General features: G+C 37.6%; 4 protein-coding genes across 5 annotated transcripts; all 4 read left to right on the top strand.

The window, feature by feature from the left end:
• The first annotated feature begins 6,188 nt into the window (after window positions 1–6,188).
• On the top strand, window positions 6,189–6,509 carry LOC111400316 (cytochrome b5-like). The gene has a single exon (XM_023027731.1). It carries the CDS (start codon window positions 6,189–6,191, stop codon window positions 6,507–6,509), a length of 321 nt encoding a protein of 106 aa, XP_022883499.1.
• A 2,501-nt stretch (window positions 6,510–9,010) lies between these two features.
• LOC111401313 (uncharacterized sugar kinase slr0537-like) lies at window positions 9,011–14,743 on the top strand. 2 transcript variants are annotated; one of them, XM_023029002.1, is made up of 8 exons: window positions 9,011–9,297; window positions 11,658–11,921; window positions 12,026–12,097; window positions 12,208–12,246; window positions 12,536–12,643; window positions 12,825–12,922; window positions 13,007–13,118; window positions 14,289–14,743. In XM_023029002.1, the coding sequence occupies exons 1-8, from the start codon at window positions 9,130–9,132 to the stop codon at window positions 14,550–14,552; spliced, it is 1,125 nt and encodes a 374-aa protein (XP_022884770.1). In that variant the 5' UTR covers window positions 9,011–9,129; the 3' UTR covers window positions 14,553–14,743. The 2 variants fall into 2 exon arrangements, with proteins under 2 accessions (XP_022884770.1, XP_022884769.1); XM_023029001.1 differs by having other exon boundaries at window positions 13,001–13,118.
• Window positions 14,744–17,012: 2,269 nt separating this feature from the next.
• LOC111400315 (L10-interacting MYB domain-containing protein-like) lies at window positions 17,013–18,299 on the top strand. The gene is made up of 3 exons (XM_023027730.1): window positions 17,013–17,096; window positions 17,304–17,684; window positions 17,790–18,299. The coding sequence occupies exons 1-3, from the start codon at window positions 17,013–17,015 to the stop codon at window positions 18,297–18,299; spliced, it is 975 nt and encodes a 324-aa protein (XP_022883498.1).
• A 1,470-nt stretch (window positions 18,300–19,769) lies between these two features.
• LOC111400313 lies at window positions 19,770–21,151 on the top strand. Its single transcript, XM_023027729.1, has 2 exons — window positions 19,770–20,351; window positions 20,447–21,151. Exons 1-2 carry the CDS (start codon window positions 19,770–19,772, stop codon window positions 21,149–21,151), a joined length of 1,287 nt encoding a protein of 428 aa, XP_022883497.1.
• Window positions 21,152–22,609: the final 1,458 nt, after the last annotated feature.

The raw sequence follows: 22,609 nt of genomic DNA, 5'->3' as shown, positions 1-22,609 counted from the left end.
AAACCAAAACTCTAAATATCAAAAGAAAAGAAAGCAAGAAGAATGAAAATTTCGAATTCAGATTGTAGCCTTACTTTCATTTTGGTGTAACTGTTTGCTAATAACTATCGAATTTATGTATATGATGATTTTGGAAAAATTGATTCTTGACCATTTATATATATATTATGCAATAAAAAACTAATTTTTTAACCCAATATAGGTAGACAATTTTTATTTTTATTTTTACTTGCAAAAATTCCAACCCGATTAGCCAAATCAAACCGACCCAAACTAGTTTTGTTTGGTTCAGTTTCAACGACTAGATTGGGTAAGTTTGGGTTGAAATTTATCCAAATCGATAAAGTCGGTTTCATTTTACTTATATAGTTAAATATTCTCCAAATTACATATATAATTATTGCATTACACTATGAATCACAACGAAGTAAATAATATTTACATTTTTTAATAAAATAATATACAATATGCTAAGGATCACAGCTGTATTCATACAAATCGCAAGTTAACTTCAATCTCGAGATATCCATCCAATATTGATTTATTATATCAACCTTGCAACCAATACTGAAAAATTCTATATGGGTTATTGTAAATATACCACAATCGTCCCTCCAAATAAATAATAATATATTAGTTTTGCAAATAAATAATAATATATTAATTTAAAACATATAGCTAAAAAATAAGTTTTCAAATTAAAAAATTGTAAATCATTACGATTCCCCTTGTCTCGCTATTGTCATATCCCGCACAATGGTTAATCAGTCATCTACTCGAATCATCGCTTGTCTAGCTATTATTGGAACGATCACAACCATCGACTCCAATATTCGCTCCAGTTGAGCTTGCGTCAGATAACTATGGTCGGAGTCGTACACATAAATAGTGAAATCAACGAATGCGATCTCAACTGCAAAGTAGTGTGACTTCGTGATCACTGGAATATACATGTGTACAATCCTCCATGACTTTCCACACATCTATTCCAACCCAATGGCCCACTCCAATATGTACTCAAGCACCACATATTCATTCCCTGGAGTAGGAGCAAGTCATGCTCAATATCAATGGCATGTACGAACCCGGAGCTCAGGATGACTCGGTCAGAAACGTCAAAAGATCTCGAGTGTCTTTGAGCTCAATCGTGTAACATTTCCATGGCCATGTTGATGTTTTGAAGGAAAAACACCTATAAAAATAAAAGGGTCATTTAATTATATAAAACAACAAATTACGTAAACATAATAAATAATAAATAGAATAACTTACATCATCGATGAGCCAAGCTAATATTGTCAATACATTTTCAAACCACTTTTTAGCAATCGAAATCATCTTCTCTCCGATCATGTAGCTATCTTTGAAAAAATAAAAAAGTGAAATGTTACAAAAAGCATAGATGATCTTATATATACTTTATCAAAATCGTAAAAGTGCTTACTCGAATTTAAGGAATTTGAACCATTCATCGAACGCTTTATGCTTCACTCAGTGAACCTCGCGGAAGAGATTGGTTAACATCCCTCGTCCATTAATGTCCTTCTCTTCGCCTCGTCCGTGAAGGAGGAACAATGTATTGTTACAGCAATCTTGACCTCTTATCGACCACCAACTCCGATACATCAACAACATGCTTCTTCCACTTTTTCACCTCCGTTACCCTCTCTAACATAAAGATGACATCCTCCGTCATGTCTGGTATCCTCTCCCCCTTCGCCACATCCCCTGTTGTGGCCCCTTTGTTGCCTCCTCTTGTACCCCCTCCGTCACCTCCATCGAGGCCACACCCTTCATCGTATATGAAAAAATGACTCGAATGTAACATTTGATGGCCACGACGAATCATCATACCCCATATGACCATATTCTCCATCACCCTCTCGCCCATGAAAAATCGTCAATCCCTCCATCATTTTCTCCATCTTGAAAACTGCCAATCTCTCCGTCATTATCTCCATCTCGAGGGCCTTCAGTCTCTCACAGGCTTGCTATGTCACCTCGTATCACTACGACCTCAACATGAAGGTTTCTTAACCCAGTTCTTAGCATCGTGACATCATGTTGTAACTCCGCTACATCGACTCTCATCTTCCTCATAAACGTAGTCAGAAGTTCGAACAAAATCATCCGTAGAAGCAATGTGACTATGTATAGGAGGTAATCTTCTCGACGGAATGATCCCCTTGGCAGAGGTTATATCTCAGCGAAGGTGATACTAGATGACGCTCTTAAAAAATGAATAACTTAATTAAATAAATCAAAACGACAATCAACAAATTATATTCGATCAATATACTTTATCTTGACAGACTCGGGCATTTGATTGTCTAATGTAGCCAGAATAGTAGTTCATGGAGATAACTTTAAGCCCCTCCTCGATCGATGGTGTCAACTCAGTGAGGACTTCAAACTGACATATTGACATTCCACCGAGTTAATGATCATGTATCGAGATTTCGAAAGGACATACAACATAAATCGCAAATGTGTAATACGTACCTAAGGGTCGTCGAAGAGAGCTGATAAATTTGGTAAGTGGCTTGTCTTGTAATTGCCAGTTATGCATTCGATGACAGCATGTCTCCCCTCTCCTCGCATACCAACTAGTTAAGATAGGGACAATCTCGTACACCCATATCTACAACAATTTTAATTATTATATATAAAATTCAATAAAAAAATAGATAATTCATTATATTAAATATTTACCTACAAAGCCAACGGTAGGCCATATGCATCGTACTTACGCTTGGGCCTATCATTCTTAAGCATTGAATACCTCTTCTTGAAGAGGCGTAAGATATCCATAAAACATCTTTGTCCATGTGGATAGTTGTCGAAGGATCAATGTCATCAACAATCTTCAAATAAAAAACATCAATCAGCGTTTTCTTATGATGAGACCTGAATACGCTCTCGAGGATAACCACCAAGCCCAGCTTCAACATGTCAGACATCTAGTCGTATTCTCTGAATGCTTCTCCCAACTGCACTCGAGTTACTGTCATTGGCCTATGAAAATATTCATTCAGCAGCCTCTTGTTTATCAAAATACGGGCCATTGTTGCATTTTTGCTCATTCATCTCAATTTGATGATGATGATGTGCTCGAATATAGAGAACACAGCTACCTTGCCCCCTAAGATCAAAATGGAGGGTATCTTCGTCAACTTGCTTAAGTAGCTGATATAGCAATGCATCGAGCAACTGTCCAAAAAACTAAACGTCGCACAACGAATACAGAGGTCATAAGCAGGATGAACGCAATATGCCCATGTCTCCTCATCGAGCAAATCTTATACCGACGTAAATTAGCAAAGTTACAGTTCGACGTAAATTAGCAAAGTTACAGTTTGCCGAGAATCTGGCTAATGGCATTGTCCAAATGGTGTTCCATCCTGCAAAATTTTGAATGTTAAAACCTTAGGCAAGAGATAGTGAATGAAGCATAATATTATAAGATTAAGCTAACTGAACTGTAACTACTATATGCAAGAATCAACAAATAATGGAATAAAGGAAATTAATAAAAAGTGAAAATTTATTTTTTTCTCAACAAAATTTAAAATTCAAGGAAAAAAATAAATATTCAATAAACAACTAAAATAAACAACTGAAATAAATAAATAATTTACATAAGCAATTACAAAAACAATCCCATATTAAATATGCAAATGAAATAAAAAATTAAAATAACTAATTAAATATTAAATAAATAATACAAATAAACAATTAAAATATTTAAATAAAAAAGTAAATTAAATGTTAAATAAAAAATTAAAATAAGTAACTAAAATAAATAACTAATTAAATATTAAATAAATAATATAATAAAAATTAAAATAATTAATTAAATATTTAAATAAATAATTAAATTAAATACTAAGTAAATAATTCGACTAACTAATTAAATATTAAATAAATAATAAAAATAACCAATTAAAATAATTAATGAAATGTTTAAACAAATAATTAAATTAAATATTAAATAAATAATTAAAATAAGTAACTAAATATTAAATAAACAATATACTTAATTCATGAAATATTTAAATAAACAATTAAATTAAATAACTAAATAAATAAATAAAGTAAATCATTAAATATTAGACAAATAATATACATAAACAATTAAAATAACTATTTAAATAATTAATTAATTAAATTAAATATTAATAAAAAATTAAATAAATAAAAAGGTTTTATCGTCTAGAAATCTAGACGACTCATTATAGAATGGCCTAGACGTTGGTCAACTGGCAGCCCAGTTGATTGGGCTGTCTAGATTCAAACGAATCCAGATGATGTTTTTATCATCATTTGCAATAACGTAGGCGGCTAGAAATGGTAGAGATTGCCATTTTCGGTGGAAATGGCGATCTCTGCCACCAAGGCTCAGAATATTTTGGTGTTTCATGAGTTATTTCTCATGTACAAATATCTTTCAATAAATCTACATATAAACATGTTTTATTTTAAAAATTAATTGTATATAATGGTTTTAATGCTCACCAGAAATTCAATGATCAGAGATGGTAATCTCCGGTTTGGGTCATCGATTTCTTGGCGTGTTGGATGTTGGTTTAGTGTCTACATTTTCACTATTTTCTCTCTTTACGTTATGAGGGGGAAAATGGGACTTCATTAGTTTTTAAGGTTTTAAACATTTATTATTATTATTATTTATTTATTTATTTTTTATAATGGTTACCTTCTACTAATTCCTCTTCACCCACTCCACATCATCACCATCGTTGACAGCCATTGATTTTCTTCTTACTCAATCTCACAACACCCACAACCCACCTTCGACAACCATAGAGCCCCCAACTCTCTCCTCAAAATCTACTACTATCCCTACAACCAAAATTGTTGTCTTTCCTACTCCGACATACGATACCCTGCAATGAAGCATTCAAAACAACTCATGTTGGTTCTACTCAAAGATTGTCGATAATGACATTAGGTTTTTTTCGAAGAAACTTATGGATCTATAGCCATCGCCACTGTAGTGCCTCCATCACCTACCTCCGGATCTATAGCCACCATAACTTTATCTCTATCATCGACTCTCACAATCACCATTTCCTATTCAAACCCTAAACCCACCTCGACTCCCCAAACCATCATCATCCCATAGTCCCAACCAGTCACAAACCCAACAACTACCAACCATTGAGGTTGTGACATAATTCTATCATCCATTGATCTAGTGCAAAATCGTGAGCGGGTCATAAAATGGGCTTATTGGCGACGATAGGAGATGGCCTAGACACTTGTCTGTGCGATGGTCAACGGAGGCGAAGATATGGTGTAACGACGACACCTCACCGAACGAAATCAAACTTGGATTTTGTTAAGATTTGGGATCCATCTTAATAAGGTCAACCTTATTAAAAGGAATGTCACAATCCTTTATATATTGGTCATTATTTTGGTATTTTACCGATGTGGGATTATATTCCCTTAACATGCCCCACAATATGGTGGCTCGTTTGAGCAAATCAATCTTGAAATCCGTGTGCTCATTTTTAGAGACTTAATCGGATCGAATCGCTCATTGGAACTTAATGGGCTCTAATACCATGTTAAGATTTGGGGCCCAACTTAATAAGGTCAACCTTATTAAGAGAAGTGTCTCAATCCTTTATATATTGATCATTATTTCGGTATTTTACCGATATGGGATTATATTCCCTTAACAGATTTTGTAAGGAAGAAGCTATTAGTTTACCCAACATAGCTTCATCGTTGACAACCTGCTACGTATTTCGATGGGAGTGGTGGTGACGGTGATGAAGAGATGTTGTCTGTGATTATGAGAAATGGGGAAAGAAATAGATTAAATGATAGGTGAGTTAAAGGTTTCAATGGTCACTGAGCTTTACATCCCGTCATGGTTTACTCATCGAACTTCAATTAATTCTTCCAAGCACGCCATTCTTAACTAAAAAAATAAAAACCTGCCTTCTCCCTCACCATTAAAAGCAAGAAGATAGAATTAGTTCATGTGTAGTGAAATCAAAATCCCCCAAAATGGTGCCCCAAACCCTAAGGCAAACCTATCAATTTTGTAGAAGGTAGAAAATATGCCAACGCTAACAAAACTTTACTCAATGGAAGAAGCCTTGCAGCAAAACATCTAGGAAGATTGTTGGATTGTCATTGACGAAAAGGTTTCGAAAATGCTGCGTACAGGAAACCGTCTCACAAATTTTTGCCAGAAATCTCACATGTGTGTGACTCATGTTGTAATAAAAAATACCAAAAAACTCCCTCATCCACCCCCTGCTATGTCTGTTCTGTGCAATTTCTATGCGTGTAGTTTCTGGCAGCACAGCAAGCTCCGAAAGGTTTATGATGTATCATCACATTTGGGCGAATACCCAGATGGAGATGATGTTTTACCAAGGACAATTGGAGAAGATTCCACCGATGAATTCGAAGATGCTAGGCATAGCAAGAGTGCAAGGAAACTCGTGGAAAGTTTCTGCATTGGGGAATAGACCCTACTATCCTAGCCATTCTTAAGCTGAAAATTGTCTTTAAAAAAAAATAAAATAAAATAAAATATCTGAGGGCATTTTCGAAAGGGTCGTTAACCTCGTAAATAATATTAAGTTGTTCTAGTAAATATTATCAGGTTCACAGATTATAATAAATTATTATTATTATTATTTTTTGCAAATTTGAGCAATTGATACGCTAGGGAATGAAAAAACTAATCCTATTTTTCTGAAACTTCAATTTTGGGGATTTTGATTTCACTGCACCTGAACTAATTTCATCTTCCATTGAAGTTGCTTTCAATTTTGATGAAGAAGGCATGTTTTAATTTCTTCATTTCCAAATGATGTGATTGGAAGAATTAGTTGCTACGTGTTGATGACTTGGCACTTAGCTTACCATTTGGATCACATCGTTTTTTCATCCTCCACCTAAGCAAATCTACTAGCAAATAGATTACATCCGATGAGTGGAGTAGGATGGAGAAAAGTTCAATGGCCAATGCGACAATTGATAGAATTCAATGAGTATGTCGTGACATAATACAAAGTTCAGTGACCGTTGAAACATTTAAGTCATGATATGTAAAGTAGTGTGAGGTTAGGTGGGATGAGGTGTAGTATATGCCTAAATACCTGAGTTTTGAAAACATAAATTTGAATTCTAATTTATTGAAATATATAGTTAAAAAGGTAGGAATGGGGGGTAATTTTCCCACGTTATTAATTAATAATCCAATTATAAATTGATCAACAGTACTAAAGTTAATGAGATAGCTTGAAAAAAAAAATAATAAAAAAATTGGGCTTTGTGTTTCACTTATAAATTCAAGGGAATTAACTATCATCTTCTTCATTTTTTTTCCTACTTTTTTTTTTTCAAGGGAATTAACTATCATCTTTCTTTTTTTTTTTTCCTTCTTTTTTTTTTTTTTTTTCCATTTAGTCAAGTTTTGTCTTATTGAGTTTTTTTACGATGTTTTAGCGATGCAACATTTTATTACTCCAATTTTATTATACTTATTTGTACCATTTTTTCCACTGTTTGATATTTTTATCCCAAAAGGTTTTTGTAAAACTAAGGCCCTGTTCTCTTTACCGTTTTCGGGTCGTTTTCTATTTTCGATTTTTCAAAACGGTGAAAACGCGTTCTCTTTCTCGTTTTCGAAAACGAATTTTCGAAAACGAAAAAAAATTTGTGAAGAAAACACAAAACGACTTTTTTGTCGTTTTGGGCGTTTTCAGTGTAAAACTTGAAAAAATTGAAAACGCGGGAAACACTTCTTTTTTTTTTTTTTTTTTTTTTTTTGAGGAGGTGGTGTGGTGATTCTCAAAATTTCAAAAAAAATTAAAAATTAAATTTTTTTTTTTTTTTGAGGAGATAGTGGGGTGATTCTCAAAATTTAAAAAAAAAAATTTTTTTTTTTTTTTTTTGGTGTTTTGAGGTGGTGTTGTGGTGATTCTCAAAATTTAAAAAAAAAAAAAATTTGTTTTTTGTTTTGAGAAACTAACAAAAAGAACGCATTTTCAACAATTTCAAAACAAACACCCAAAACACAAAACTCAAAACACAAAACTGAAACACAAAGAGAACTAAGTTTTTAATGAAACAATTATTGTGGAAATAGTCATCAAAAGAGACATATTTTAAAACTATAGGATAAATATTTATAACTATTTACTCTTACCAAGATCCTTAGATAAATTTTATTTATTAAAAAAAGGAAGTTTTTTTGTATTTAAGTTGTAACTCTCATTGAATCCCTATATTTGGGTCATTATTATAATAAAATACACACCTAAAATTTAACCCTATTTATTTTTTTCTCTTATTCTCTTTTATCCTTGTCTTTCTCTGTAATTCTATAACATAAATGATTATATCGTTCTTGTTGTTTATAAAGTGTAACAATCTCTTTTTTCCCTTTATTCTTAGCTCATGTTTGGCCTTCATTTTCCCAAAATCTCATTTTTAAACCATAAATTCTCTCATAACATAATTTCACATAAATTGAAAGTTCTTCGTTATTTTTTAACTAAATATTTTTCAGAAATCGCTATTCCAAAACACACTCTCTTACAAACTAGAGCTCAAACTTACGCTATACCTTAATGCAACAATTACCTAATAGTTCATTCCTCTTTATAGAAAACTAGGCAGATATGTTCATTTAGACTAACAATGCAACAAAATTGAATAATAATGATATCTAGCACCTCCAACACTATAACATTAATTTAAGTGGCGTTATATGATAGATTCAATAAAATGTGAAGTTAAACAACTTTTTTATTATACTTCTCATTTAATATCACTGATACTAGACTGATATTTTAATATTAGTGATGCTAAAAAAACATTACTCAAAATTAAAAGGTTGAAGCTTTAAATGTTCATTTTTTGAACATTAAGGACCAAAGTACAATACGTCAAATGTTTCAGACCTCCGTTGCTATTTAAATTTTCTTCTTCTTATTATTTTCATGTGGGTGCGCTCGCTAAGAGGAGAGGAGGGCTATATATACCAGATACACAGAGGGAGGATGGGGGAGAGGGTCCAGCACCAAAATCTCTACTAAATTCATAGAATTTTCCCCTGTCAACAATCCCAGATAACAAATGGGTGTTGAATTTCGTAACATCAACAACGATGAAATCAACGGTGCTGATGCAGCCGATGCCCCTGTGGTGCTGGGACTCCAACCCTCAGCCCTTGTGGACCATGTGGCCAGAGTTGATTTGTCCTTCCTCTCCCGAATCCACGGCGAAGCCGGTGGCTCTTTCCCTGTATTGCCTCGTTCTTGTTGCTAATTGTTTTGTTTGTGAACTTTGGTTTTTATTATTATGGATTTATAAATAACTGAATACTGATTTAGAAAGCAGATGCCTATTAGGTGGTTGTTGATTAGCATTGTTTTCAGTCGTCGTTTTGTTCAGGGTGCTTCGAATTATAATATAAACTAAGTTTGGTTGGGTGGTTTTAGGCGGGGTTAACGTTCTCAGAGTTGGGTTATTTTCTTTATTTCTTAGCGTGCATGTTTGAGTTTAAACATTCTTGGGATATTCTTTTGAGGATCCAGGCACAGAGATATTAGTACATTTTAGGGTGGGCTAAAATTAGATCGATGATGTGGTATAATAGGTTTTAAGCAGCGAATGTAAGAAACTTGATCATCTTAAAATACACTTCCAGTTCATTCTACAACAAATAGTTGTATTTTTGACAAACCTTCAAGTGTTGTACTAGGATATTGCAGTGACACCTAAGGAACTCTAATATGAACATACTGTCACTAACCAAGTTCCTATATTAAAGAAACTCTGAGGAAACTATGAACTCCATTGTTAACTCATTTAGATCTCACCTTAAAGAATATTTCAATTTTAAGTCCAAATTTCAGTTATGAAATCTAATCAAAGATAACTAAAAATCACATCATCACTGACCATAGTTTTGCATCAGGCTACAAGAAAAAAACCTCAGTATTAAAAGTACAGTCTCCTCTACGTGCGTAGAACTCTAACCAAACTTGAGACAGCTACAAATTCCATTCTAACGTCATTTACTTCTTCAAACCTCGAAAGATAAGTCCATCTTCCTTGATCTTGTCTAATGCTTGAACTCCTGATCGGTCATAGTTAAGATTGAAGCTACTCGTGGATGAAATCAAGACTGCAAAAGAGCCATCGATGACAAAGGGTGGGTAGAAATCAAATTCCACATTGGGTTGAAACATTGCAAAAATGCAACTTCCTCTGTGTTTTGTGAACTCCGTAAAGGCTATTTATATATGTGAACACTAAAGGATATTTGTGGAAAAGAAATTCTCGTTGTCCTTCTTTTTGTTTTATCAATTTAGTCATTCAATTGGGCTAAATATATGTGGGCTCAATATTCACTTTTAGGTGGGCTAAAATGTTTATGGGCTGTTCTTTTAGTTCTCAATTTTTATAGCCTAGGGAAGCCATAATAGTTTTCATCCCCTAGGATGCAGAGATATCAAATAACTTGTGCGTGCTATAGTAAATTTTTTATTTACAGATTATATATTTGGCTTCTGAAATTTTGCTATTGAAGAAGAGAAGTTCATAACATCAATATCCTTAGCTGAACTTGACAATCATCTCCTCTGAAGGGTGACAGGTGTTTTTCTTTTATTTTGTCTTTGGACTGAGCACAAGTAGTTGAGAAATAAACTACTTATATTGTCAAAGTTAATTGATAAAAAAAATGCTGCATTTGGATTTTCAGTTTTAACTTGTGCTCGTGTCTTTTGAGAGGAGTCGTATTTGAGACTAGTTTGCATTTGTCAATTGATAAATATCTAAAATGTCTTGCTTTCTTTCATGATGCTAGATGCTAGTTCATTAAAAGTGTGTTTGATTAGCTTTATTTTTCTAGAATATATCATTTTTCCACCCAAATTCCTACTTTCGGGGTATTTGATTGACATATTTTTCAAAAGTTGGTCACTTGACCATGTTTTTCTCAAAAACAAGGAAAATATTTTCTTTATGGGGCCCTTTTTTTCTGGACAATTCACACTTTCAAAAAACTCAAATTTATGGAAAAATACAACATTTTCTAGGTTAAAAATTAAATCAATTAAATACATTTAATTGACAATTTTCATGCAAATAAGTTCTGGGCAATTCAACTGCCTAGAATTTATTTTCTTTCCATGCAAGTTCCATGCTTGCAATCAATTACACCTTAAATAGCAGCATATTGCTGCATTTGAGTTTACGAACAGAGAACATCAGCCATGTGAAATGTATCTTGTACTGGCTTTTTTGGTTTAGTGAGAAGAATGCAGAAGTAGAAAACATTGCATCTAAAAATACATCACGTGGAGATTTTTTAGTCACCCAAATGCTTAAAATTCAGGATAGGGAATTTTAAATATTTGCAAGACTCCGTCTCTCTCACAGTACCATCCACCCTGAGGCCTCACCCTCACCACCAGCTATCAACCATTCCGCCACCCATCACATGCACTCCCTTTGACGGTAGGGTAAGGTGGTGTGGTGTGGGGGTGGGGTGGGGATCCACTTTCTCGCGTACCCATTAGATAGTGTGAAGGTTCAAGTTTTCCAGTACTTGTCGTAATTTATAATATACAGATTATATTTTGGGCTATTTTAAGGTTGCGGATGAAGAGCTGAAGATGATCTTGAATAAGGTTAATGCCCATACTCTTGCTTCACTTGACAATGCATCTACTTTGAAGACCATAGCAGGGGGAAGTGTTGCCAATACTATCAGAGGCCTCGCAGCTGGCTTTGGGGTCACTTGTGGTATAATTGGGGCCTGTGGGAATGATGAACAAGGCAACTTGTTCGTTGATAATATGAGCTCTTATAAAGTTGATCTCTTTAGATTGAGATTGAAGAATGGACCCACTGCACAAGTAAGCATTTCACTGCTTCTGCAAATGATGTCCTTGCATCTAATAAAGATTCTCAAATAGCTACTAATAAGAGCTTAAACCTAATTTATTGATGTATGGAACAGTGTGTTTGCTTGGTTGATGAATTGGGCAATCGCACAATGCGACCTTGTCTCTCTAGTGCTGTAAAAGTTCAGGTGCATGGCACTTTAATCTAGTCTACCGTGCAATAACTTGTGATTCTTAAGGAATTTTGCATCTTGTAGGTTAAGAATTATGCATGTAGTCTAATGTTATCCTTTTCCAGGCAAATGAGCTGACAAGAAAGGATTTTAAAGGTTCCAAGGTGAGACATTTCTGATTTTTTGTACCGTATTGCATGCGGAATATCATCTCCCCCCCTTCCCCTTGTACATGCACCGGTAAATTAAATCAGAAAACATGATGCTTGTGTAATATCAAGCTTGTAACGTGTTTCTTCTCGTGTAAATGCAGTGGATCCTTCTAAATTATATCAATTATTGTTTTCTGATGTTACATGCGTTATTATATGAAGCTTGTAAGATGTTTCTTCTCGTGTAAATGCAATGGAGCCAACTTTAAATTGTATCAATCATTGTTTTCTGATGTTACAGTGGCTAGTTCTAAGATATGCAGTACAAAATTTAGAAGTTATTCATGCAGCTATTATGATTGCCAAGCAAGAGGGTGTTTCTGTTTCACTTGATCTGGCCAGTTTTGAGGTAATGCTTTGCTCACGCATTATCTTTTTCGAAGAATAGAGCACTCCTGGTATGGAGATATTATATTGGGAAAGATGGAACTTGAAAGTGCTTGATTTTATGCTAATCTCTTGGAATGAAAAATATTTGCCAAAGAGAAGAATTGTCGGCTGCTTTATGAGTGAAAATCCTATATTGGCAGATGGTGCGGAAGTTTAGGTCACCACTTGTACAGTTACTGGAGTCAGGGAGCATAGACCTTTGCTTTGCCAATGAGGACGAGGCAGCTGAATTGCTGAGGTGACTTTCTAAATAAATTAATGAGCTTTCTTAGTGATATAGTTTTATCTCTGAGTAGATATCTTCACTTCAATGAAGTTGCAGGAGTGAAGACAATGCAGGTCCTGAGGTGGCACTTGAATTTTTGGCCGAACACTGCCAATGGGCCGTTGTGACATTAGGCCCAAAAGGATGCATTGCAAAACACGGAAAAGAGGTATGTTGAGTGGGTCATTTTCTTTTCTTCCTGTGGTCTCCCAATTGACTGAGGGATGGAAAAGGAAAATAAACTAAGAAATGAAAAAAGAATGGTGTGACACTTGAGGGTAACTTTGACTAGATAGCTAGGAAACAAGAATGTGCATGTTCTCCTTTTAACACTTGTTGCTAATCTCCCCGGTAACTGGACTTGTAGTTTGGCATCATTTCGTCTATTATATATGTTATTTATGCTTATGCCTGTAAAAGAAGTAAATTCCACAGTGAAAATTTCAGGCTAGACAATTTTTGCGTAAGAAACTTAGGACTCAGGTTAAACTCTGATATCCGTATTATGAGGAGGATGCATCTTTCTTAATTTTCCTATTTTTTTCTCTGGTTCAATACATATTTCTCTCTTTTTATTATTTATCCATTAATTTTTATTTTTATTTTTTTTGCAATCTCAATTTTTATAGTTGATAAAAAGGGGATTCCATTGGGTATGTGAGTTGCTACATTTCTGTAATCGGTAATGGCAATAAAATTTGCTACCTAGCCTGAAATGTGTTGCAGTAGGCTTTTTATGAGGAATTTATACGAGTGGATTCCTACAGATATATGATTATAAGCAGGGCAATTTATTGAGATGACTAATGAAGAAAATCATTAGAAGTGCACTCTTTTTAAGTCGAGGTGTTGCATGCAATGAATTAACTACGACATTTTCTGGTGAAGAAAAATAGAAAATAAATGCTCCAATTGTGTGTGATGAAGATAATTTTCAAAATTTACTGGAGTAATCTGGTTGACTAAAGAACTGAAACACTACGGAAAATCGAGAAAAAGTATGATCTTGGCATTCAAAGTTTAGTCATATGAATCCAAAGGTTGATCATAACTTTGAACTGTCCAACCAATTCCCAATTCGTTGGTGGCTTGTATTCGTATCCTACTATGAAAGTGTTTAGGTTCTGTCTAGTTTCAACTCCCTCTAAAGTGATGATACCGTTGGAGACTCTAATCTACATTGCCGAACTTGCTAAAAGTGGCTAATTTTAATGGCTGATTCTGCCATGTTTATAAGATTTGCTGATAGCAGGAGTTGAGCTTCAGTTATTTTTTATGTATGTTGTATTTTTGGGCATGCAGCTTGTAGTTGATACATCGAAGTTCATTACTGTTTTAGGTTGTCCGTGTTCCTGCAATATGGGAGGCAAAGGCGATTGATGCCACTGGTGCAGGGGACCTGTTTGCATGCGGATTTTTGTACGGATTAGTTAAGGGACTATCATTGGAGGAATGCTGCAGAGTGGGATCATGCAGTGGGGGCTCTGTCACTCGTGATCTCGGGGGTGAGGTAACCTCGGAAAACTGGCAGTGGATGTATAAACAAATGCAGACCAAGGGACTGCCCATCCCTGAGCTGGGAAAATTTTGTACGGCGAAGTAGAGGAACAGTGGTACAATCAGCATTTTATGAAGTCATTATCTTTATTCTTCGAGTTTAAGCAGAAGGCAACTGGAGTTGCATTTTACCTCTGGTTTTAGTGCGTGCAATTGCTGTCTCTACATTCTTTACATTGTTGAAAATTGAATTTCAAATTCTTTCAGTCTTAAATAAAAGCTTTAATCTTTGAAATATTGTTTGTAAATTGTTTATAAACTGTTTAAATTATATATAGATACAAATGAATAGTTGGTAAGTTCTTGTGTGTAGGATAAAAATGACTTAACTGTTTATAAACAATTTATAAACATGAGCCAAACATAGGCGGCTACATGTATTCTGTTGTTTTTTGTGATTTGAGTTTATAGCAACGGATTTGTAGGTAAAGGAAATATGGATGTACGGGGGGATGACTGGATTGGAGAAGGGAGATTAGCTGATAGAGTCAAGAAGCAAGAGTTTGCCCACCAAAAATTCCTGCTCGATGGTTTGTTAAGGAAGGTGGCAAGAGCCGACAAAGGGGGGACCAAAAGCGTTTTCTAGTCTCCCTTTTCGGGGGGTCACGTGTCTCTCTTTCTTAATCTTGTTATATGTCTTCAGTCAAAAATGTTAGTGTAATCACGTGAAAGACCCTATCGTAGCACTTTTACTAATTGGAGAGATTGCTTTGATATATACTCGATCGCTTCTAGAAAGATTAATCTTTCGAAGAATCACTTTACAACAATTGTCCTACCACCATATTCACCTCTCTATTGGGCTAAATGTTCCATGCTGTTTGATGTTGACACAACATGTTTTTGCAACGTGAATAGATAGATAAAGAAAGGCCACATAACTTATAGTTAAGACGAAAAGGGGACTCAAGTTTGGAGAGAAACAACGAGAAGATATATTTGTATTTTTTTTACTGTGTGACAAGGGATTGTGATATTAACGGTCAAGTTGATCAATTAATTTTTTACAATGCAATCTATGATTACATATTTCCTACAAATATTCGTGTATACATATAATTTACTAGCAGCAAAAACAATCTGTGCCATGATTAAATTGTGATCAAATTTGAATTATTTAAAGAATAAAAAAGACCCTTACAATTTGAATAAAAATGAAGGACCGATTTAGTAATTTTCATCACCCATATGCCCAAAAGCAGGGCCCTTTTAAGTTTTGCTTAGTCAAATCCCCTCATTTCCACTTTGAGTTGAAAACAATTGCATGTTCTCACATTGACCTTTTGGGTGTTAAACGACAAAGATTCCTTTAAGCTTCTGTCTGAGCCCCATTACAATTTCATTTCGTTCGTTTTTCAAACTTTTTGACCACCAATTCGAAATTTCCGGAATCTATCTTCTGACACTGGCAGGCAGGCACATGGTTTAATTTTACACAATTGCCCTTCACTGTCTACAAACGCACTCCCCGCACAAACCCACTCCCCAAATGCCGTCCCTGTCCAGCGACTCCGTCCACCGTTACCAGGCGACGACAACCGAATTCCCGTATCGACGGTGAAAAAGCTTCCTCAGCCCAACGGTGCCGGTTGAGCATTGCGCGAGGCCACGACCGGACTCCTCCCCAACTTCACCCGACGACGCCTAACCTCTGGGCTCGACATCACAGTACACCGGCGCACCAACTTCTGGGGACGCCGACCTGCATCAACCGAAAATGGCCTACGACGCCGGCGGATTTGGCTACTACCCTGAAACCATGGTATGCCTTCACCTCCAGTGCCCCCCCCCCCGCCGGTGTTGCATCCCCAAGCACATAGCTATTAACGCAGGGGACTCAAATCCATAGAAAATTATTGGTCCCAACTTGTAGTAGTAGAAATCATTTCTTGTCTGCTTTGTATTTGTAAAACGGGTATCTATATGAATCTGTGGTCTTGCTGTGCGCCACCGGCTGCAGAGTCGTTGCAATTGTTGCTTCTGTGAATTGTTAAGTGTATGCATTGTTTCAACTATGGTCACAGTAGAACTAGCAAATGCCCACAGTTTCCGAGTTTTCGCTCGAATCGCTGTCTTCGCAGGAACACAGTCGACGTCGTCCTTCACAGCTCGCGTCTGTTAGTCTGTAATCTTAGAGTTAATCCTTTTCTTTGAAATTTTAAGGATCTACAGTGTGCTCCTGCTTTGTTCGAAAACGGTTTTGCTAAATTTATTGAGTAGCATTGAGACTGGACTTAGAATTTTGAGTGACTCCATTCTGTATAAAGCTACCTATTCCGGACTCCAGTGGCGTATGTTCGTATTGCCCACCCTTATTACTTACGGAACCAGTAGTTTTCAAGTCGTTTTTTTGCAATTTCATCTTCCTCCGTACAGAGAGGAACGTCTTCGAATTGCTCTGCGTAATGTGCATGTTTGTGTGTGACAAAATTATGTTTTCCAGTTCACAATATTAAAACACAATTCAAGCTATCTATGAGTCCTTCTCACTGTAATAAGTAGTACCATGTATCCATGTCTGGCATCACGCTGTTTCATATACAGTCACGGCATAGAGGTCGATACTGCTAGCATTTACTTCATTTATACGGTTTATCTCTTCAATTATACTGAAGAGATACGACAGTACCATTATTTGACACTTTGAAATAGTATTGCATGCAACTACTTGAGCTTTTCAATTACAATTTTACACTGCACTGAAGATCAGCCAGACAACCATTTCATTCTCACCTTCACACTTACTTTGTGTTTACCAATAAGCTCTTACAACTCTGATGTGCGACCTTTTTGGCAGAACTACACGACACAGAATCCGGACTCGATGCCCGTACCCTCAGCGAAGCCGAACATGGAAAACAGGCCGGAGCCCCGCAAGTGTGCTAGATGGGAACCTCGCGAGCAGAAGATCTTCTTGTCGGCCGCCGAACACGTCACTGCAGAGGGACACCGCCGTGGAAAGTGCTTCTCTTCCACATGGTGGGAGCGATTACGCGACATGTTCAACCAAAACTCAGGGAAGAACTGGACGACGGCACAGCTGAAAAACCATTGGGGTGCTATGCGCACGGACCACAAACTCCTTTTTGAGCTCCTCCAGTCGACGGGAATCGCATGTGGTCTAAGCACCGGGGGTAGAATTGACGCTCCGGAATGGTGGTGGACGCAGAAAATTAAGGTACCAGCACTACCCCGAAAACAATTTATGCTATCTTGCGTGGAAATGTTTCAACATTTGGAAAACTAGCAAATCATTTCCTAATGCTCCCGTGTTCGATTTCAGGAGAACCCCAGGTACGGAAAGTTCAAGGACAACGACAACACCGAGATCTACCATAAGTATAGCCGTTTGTTTGGAGGAAGTTGTGACTCCATGAAATACGCATTGACACCCACGAAGCTGTCGCAACGTGGTTTCGCCTTGGGCGGCAACTCCGACTCTGATGATCAGCACGACACGTTACCTATCAACGCTGAGACGACGGATTCGAGCGATGGCCCGACTCCAGGAAGAGCAAGCTCTTCAATGAATATCTCCCGAGGCCGAAGTGGCGAGAAACGTAAGGGAAAACATGCGAAGGGGAAGCGGAAGAAGTTCGGGGCGAGGGAGGTTTCTGAGTCTGTGGACAACCTCGCTTGCGCTTCGAGGGAGATGGCCTCGGCGATCCGCGCAAAGGAAGAGGGGCGTATGACGCTCCACGAATGCATAGATGATTTGCTTTCTACTGGGCTTGTCGAAGCCAGGAAGATTCGAGCGATGGCCCGACTCCAGGAAGAGCAAGCTCTTCAATGAATATCTCCCGAGGCCGAAGTGGCGAGAAACGTAAGGGAAAACATGCGAAGGGGAAGCGGAAGAAGTTCGGGGCGAGGGAGGTTTCTGAGTCTGTGGACAACCTCGCTTGCGCTTCGAGGGAGATGGCCTCGGCGATCCGCGCAAAGGAAGAGGGGCGTATGACGCTCCACGAATGCATAGATGATTTGCTTTCTACTGGGCTTGTCGAAGCCGGCGACGAGTTGCACATGTTCGCGTTGTGGTTCCTACGAAGCTCCGGAAATCGTGTTGCATACAGTGCCGCGAAAACGGCGGCGATGCGTTACAAGTGGATCGCATACTGTTTCGAACGTGACAAAAGGCCGGGCTCCGGCAGTCGTTGATCGTGCGAATATTGTTTCCAGTGTCTTTGCTTTTCCTTCGTTGTATCTCCTTTTTTTTATGGTCGTTGGTACTGGTTGTTGTAAAAATAATTTGACGTTTGCCTTCTTCTTCGCACGTTTTGTGGACTACTACCTTGTGCGCTATGTATTCCTTACTGCCTCCTTTAATTAAAACTATCTGCATCTGGCTCGTTTCCATGCACGGCAACACGTATTTCATTCTCTTGTTTCCCTAACTGTCGTATATTCTGTCCATAGCTCGGGGGAAACGAGATAGTTTGGGCTGAAAACAATCGGGCCGACATACACAATTACATACTTTCGTAGACGTCTATCCGTATAACGTGTAACAATTTAAAACGTGCTAGAACGGCGTACACAGTAAATACTGATGCACACACTATTCATGTAACGTGCCTAGTCTGCACTTGCAACGTATAGAAATAGACTCGACGCTATACAGATACACGAACGAAGGGGCAACGATTTTCCTACAGTGGACTCCATTATTAAGTACATTGACATAACTGTAGACCTTATAGACTGATGTGATGTCACTGCTCATAGCATATACATAATTCTGAAGAAAAATTATTGGTACTGACATAATCCACCTATGCCCACATGCTGTCCTCCTAGTCTGACAAGATTAGACCAATGTAAATTACTATAGTAAATCTACTACTTTTCCCCATATCTTATAGCGTAGCACTTAATGCAGCACTGCGTAACAGATGTCTTCTCTCACATGCAAGTTTACACAAAGGTCAAAAACTCTACTAAAGCAACAAAGGTTCCCAAATAATGCGATCGCGTAGACTACGTAGTTATGAACCTTTTGTGTGGTGCAGCAAAGATTCCCCGTGTTGGACACGGCATATGTCGCGCATGCAATGCACCTGCAGCAGGCATACTAGTGGTATCAATAATTGCCATCACACACTGTGAACGGTCTGGTGCACGCATTGCAAATGCTCATGCTATAAGAAGGTTATTCCCCTAATTTGCATAGTCCCAGGTCATGCATTTGTAATCCGAAGTACAGGTGCACGTAGCGTCCGCGAAGTGAAGTGAATTGCGTTTTGCGGTAGACATTCGTGTCTTTGAGATGACGGACATGTCCGATTCGCAGACGTCATCCGAAACCGACTGCGACATCGTCTCGCACACCTGTTCGGACGACGGTTCGGACGAAGACGTACAACAACAATTGGAGGCAGATATGGTGGTGTGGCTTCAGTATTGTCGTATCGCGGAGCGTATGGTGAGGCAGTACCTCGTGCCGGATCCGGCACACCGTTTCTTATTTCCTACAACACGAAGCGGACATATCTTCATGTTGCAGAACATGCATGTGTATCCTCAAACGTGCTTTCAGGAGTTTAGGATGTACCCCCCCATGTTCAGGCACTTTGTACACGTGTTGCGAGATCGCTATGGATTGGTGAACAGTACGAGCATCGATACGTACGAGCAGGTCGGAATGTTTTTGTGCATACTTGCCCATGGGAAAGGATATCGGCAAGTGCAAACGCTCTTTGGACATTCGCTGCACACCGTCGGCCATTATTTCAAGCGTGTGCTGCGCGCCGTCGGTGCGCTGGCAGCAGACATGATCCGGCCGCATGAAAACTACAACCGCGGAGCCGGAAGTCATCATCCTGATCCGCAACGATATCCATTCTTCCAGGTACGTTGACGGTGCTGCGATTTGTGTCGATGCCTGCGAAAAATGTCAATTATTTGTTTAGCGTGCTTGACGTGCATTGTCAATGGACGGCGCAGGACTGTATTGGAGCTATCGACGGGACCCATGTGCGTGCAGTGTTGCCACGGCGTAAAAGAATTAACTTCATAGGCCGAAAAGGCGTGCCCACGCAGAACGTCCTTGCCGCGTGCGATTTCAACTTGTGTTTCACATTTGTGCTGCCGGGAAGCATGGGACCCACGCACGACAGCCGCATACTAGCCCGCGCGGTGCATAATCCGGACATACACTTTTCGGAACCCGCTGACAGGAAATATTACTTGGTGGACTCCGGATTTGCACATCGACCGGGGTACATGGCACCGTACAAGGGGTCGGATGTACGTTACCACTTCCAAGAGTTTCACGATCATGGAGGCGGCCGACGTCGATTTCGTAATGCACGCGAGAGGTTCAACTTTCATCACTCATCATGTCGAAACATTATCGAGCGCGCGTTCGGAGTTTTGAAGCAACGATGGAAGATTCTGGACAGGATGCCTAGTTATTCATACCGTGCCCAAATCGCAGTGGTCGTTGCAGCAATGGGAGTCCATAATTTCCTACGGCGCAACGGAGAACTCGATGAGGGATTCCACAGGGCCGAGGAAGTCGACGACGCAGAAGTCGAGGTTGATTTACCCGATGACGAAGACGAAGTAGCAGCGGAGGAGGATGCCGTTGCGGAGGAGAATGCAACGTGGACCCAGTTAAGAGATTTTATTGCGCGCACGATACGTTGAGTGCGTGAATGCTACCTTGAAGTTGAATGTCGATATGAAATTTTAAATTACGACTGGAATGCATTTTTGCGTTTGCGAATTTGTCTCGATGCACAAAACCGCAAAAAATATTAATCGCGTCAAACTCACGCCTTGCAACGAATGTTCTTTTTTCTCAAGGAAGACGTAAATATTTATCTAATTTCGCATGACATGAATTCCATTCTAACGTGGAACGACGTAAACATTTTTTGTATTTATTCACGTGTGAGCAATTTGTGTTTTCCAGGAGATGGGCAGTACCGTCATTTTGATAATCATGTCATTGTCTTCAAAAAATGAAAGTCAGCATTTGCAACCATAGATGTCAGGGGCTGTCCATGAAAACTAGACGTGGGTCCCATGCGGCCTCCATTTTTGACTGAAGAAAATGTAATGTAATGGACGAAAATGGGGCTCAGACACAAGCTAAGTATATTATACAACTACAAATTATTGTTTATTTTTAAAAGATAGTACTACCTTTTTAGTTAACAAATAAAAATCAAACAATTTCCATTTAAAATTTCAAAATCAGCTAATTTTTCTTATCTATTTATTCTAACACGGATAAAAAATTTCTCATTTTTTATCTTCCTCAACCTCAAAATCTCATAAATTTATCAAACGCTAAATAAGAAAATACTTTTTTATATCTATCACTTCAAATCGATAAGTATATTTACGTATTAGTTTCGCTTTCTTTAAACTTGTATAATTTTTAATCGATAAATTTTATTTCAACATGGATTAACTTGTGGATAATTTTTTTAACAAATCTAAATTCTTTTGACGCATAAATAAGAAAAAACTTCACTTGCATGTATATTCTTTCTAATGAGATTCATGACAATGTACAAATGGGACTAGACCGATTGCTAACAGGAGGTCAAGATGGCCGTGTGACTAGCTAGCTGCTGACTATTAGTAGTTCTGCAGTCGGTTCGATTATTTTTTTTTTAATTAAAATTTCTATTGTCCAGTGGTTGAGCCGATTTTTGATTATTTTTCTTATAATTAAAAATTATGTTTTATCATGCAGATATGACTGTAATCCCTATTTTTGATTTTGTTGATTTTGAATTGGACGAAAAAGATCAATGAGTATATACGTGGTGGTATTCCAATTTTCATAACATTAAGTATATCATATGTGGAAATGTATCATGATTTACAAAACAAGTTGAAACTCGATTCCTCTCAGAACGATATGAAACCAAGATTTCTATTCAATGAGCATTCATCCATTTCGATTCCACATATGTAAGTCACTTCTAATGCTAATTGAACAAAATGAACACGACTCCTCTTTGTGTGACTTTAGTAAGGAAGAATGTTACCAAAAGTGAACACGCAGATTCGGGTGTAGGGTATCATAACATTAATGATTTTTGAGATACAGTAGAAACAGCTCGTGAGGATGATGAGATTATTCTTGAG

The sequence above is a fragment of the Olea europaea genome, chromosome 10, assembly GCF_002742605.1.
Source record: "Olea europaea var. sylvestris chromosome 10, O_europaea_v1, whole genome shotgun sequence".
Lineage (NCBI taxonomy): Eukaryota > Viridiplantae > Streptophyta > Magnoliopsida > Lamiales > Oleaceae > Olea > Olea europaea.
This window is presented reverse-complemented; position numbering and strand designations above follow the sequence as displayed.

Coding starts and splice junctions, on each gene's coding strand:
- LOC111400316 (XM_023027731.1), top strand. CDS start 6,189: ATGCTGCGTACAGGAAACCGTCTCACAAATTTTTGCCAGAAATCTCAC.
- LOC111401313 (XM_023029001.1), top strand. CDS start 9,130: ATGGGTGTTGAATTTCGTAACATCAACAACGATGAAATCAACGGTGCT. Junction 12,247..12,535: donor AGGATTTTAAAGGTTCCAAG/GTGAGACATTTC, acceptor CTGATGTTACAG/TGGCTAGTTCTAAGATATGC. Junction 13,119..14,288: donor TTGCAAAACACGGAAAAGAG/GTATGTTGAGTG, acceptor TTACTGTTTTAG/GTTGTCCGTGTTCCTGCAAT.
- LOC111400315 (XM_023027730.1), top strand. CDS start 17,013: ATGTATCCATGTCTGGCATCACGCTGTTTCATATACAGTCACGGCATA. Junction 17,097..17,303: donor GCATTTACTTCATTTATACG/GTTTATCTCTTC, acceptor CCTTTTTGGCAG/AACTACACGACACAGAATCC. Junction 17,685..17,789: donor GGTGGACGCAGAAAATTAAG/GTACCAGCACTA, acceptor GTTCGATTTCAG/GAGAACCCCAGGTACGGAAA.
- LOC111400313 (XM_023027729.1), top strand. CDS start 19,770: ATGACGGACATGTCCGATTCGCAGACGTCATCCGAAACCGACTGCGAC. Junction 20,352..20,446: donor AACGATATCCATTCTTCCAG/GTACGTTGACGG, acceptor TGGACGGCGCAG/GACTGTATTGGAGCTATCGA.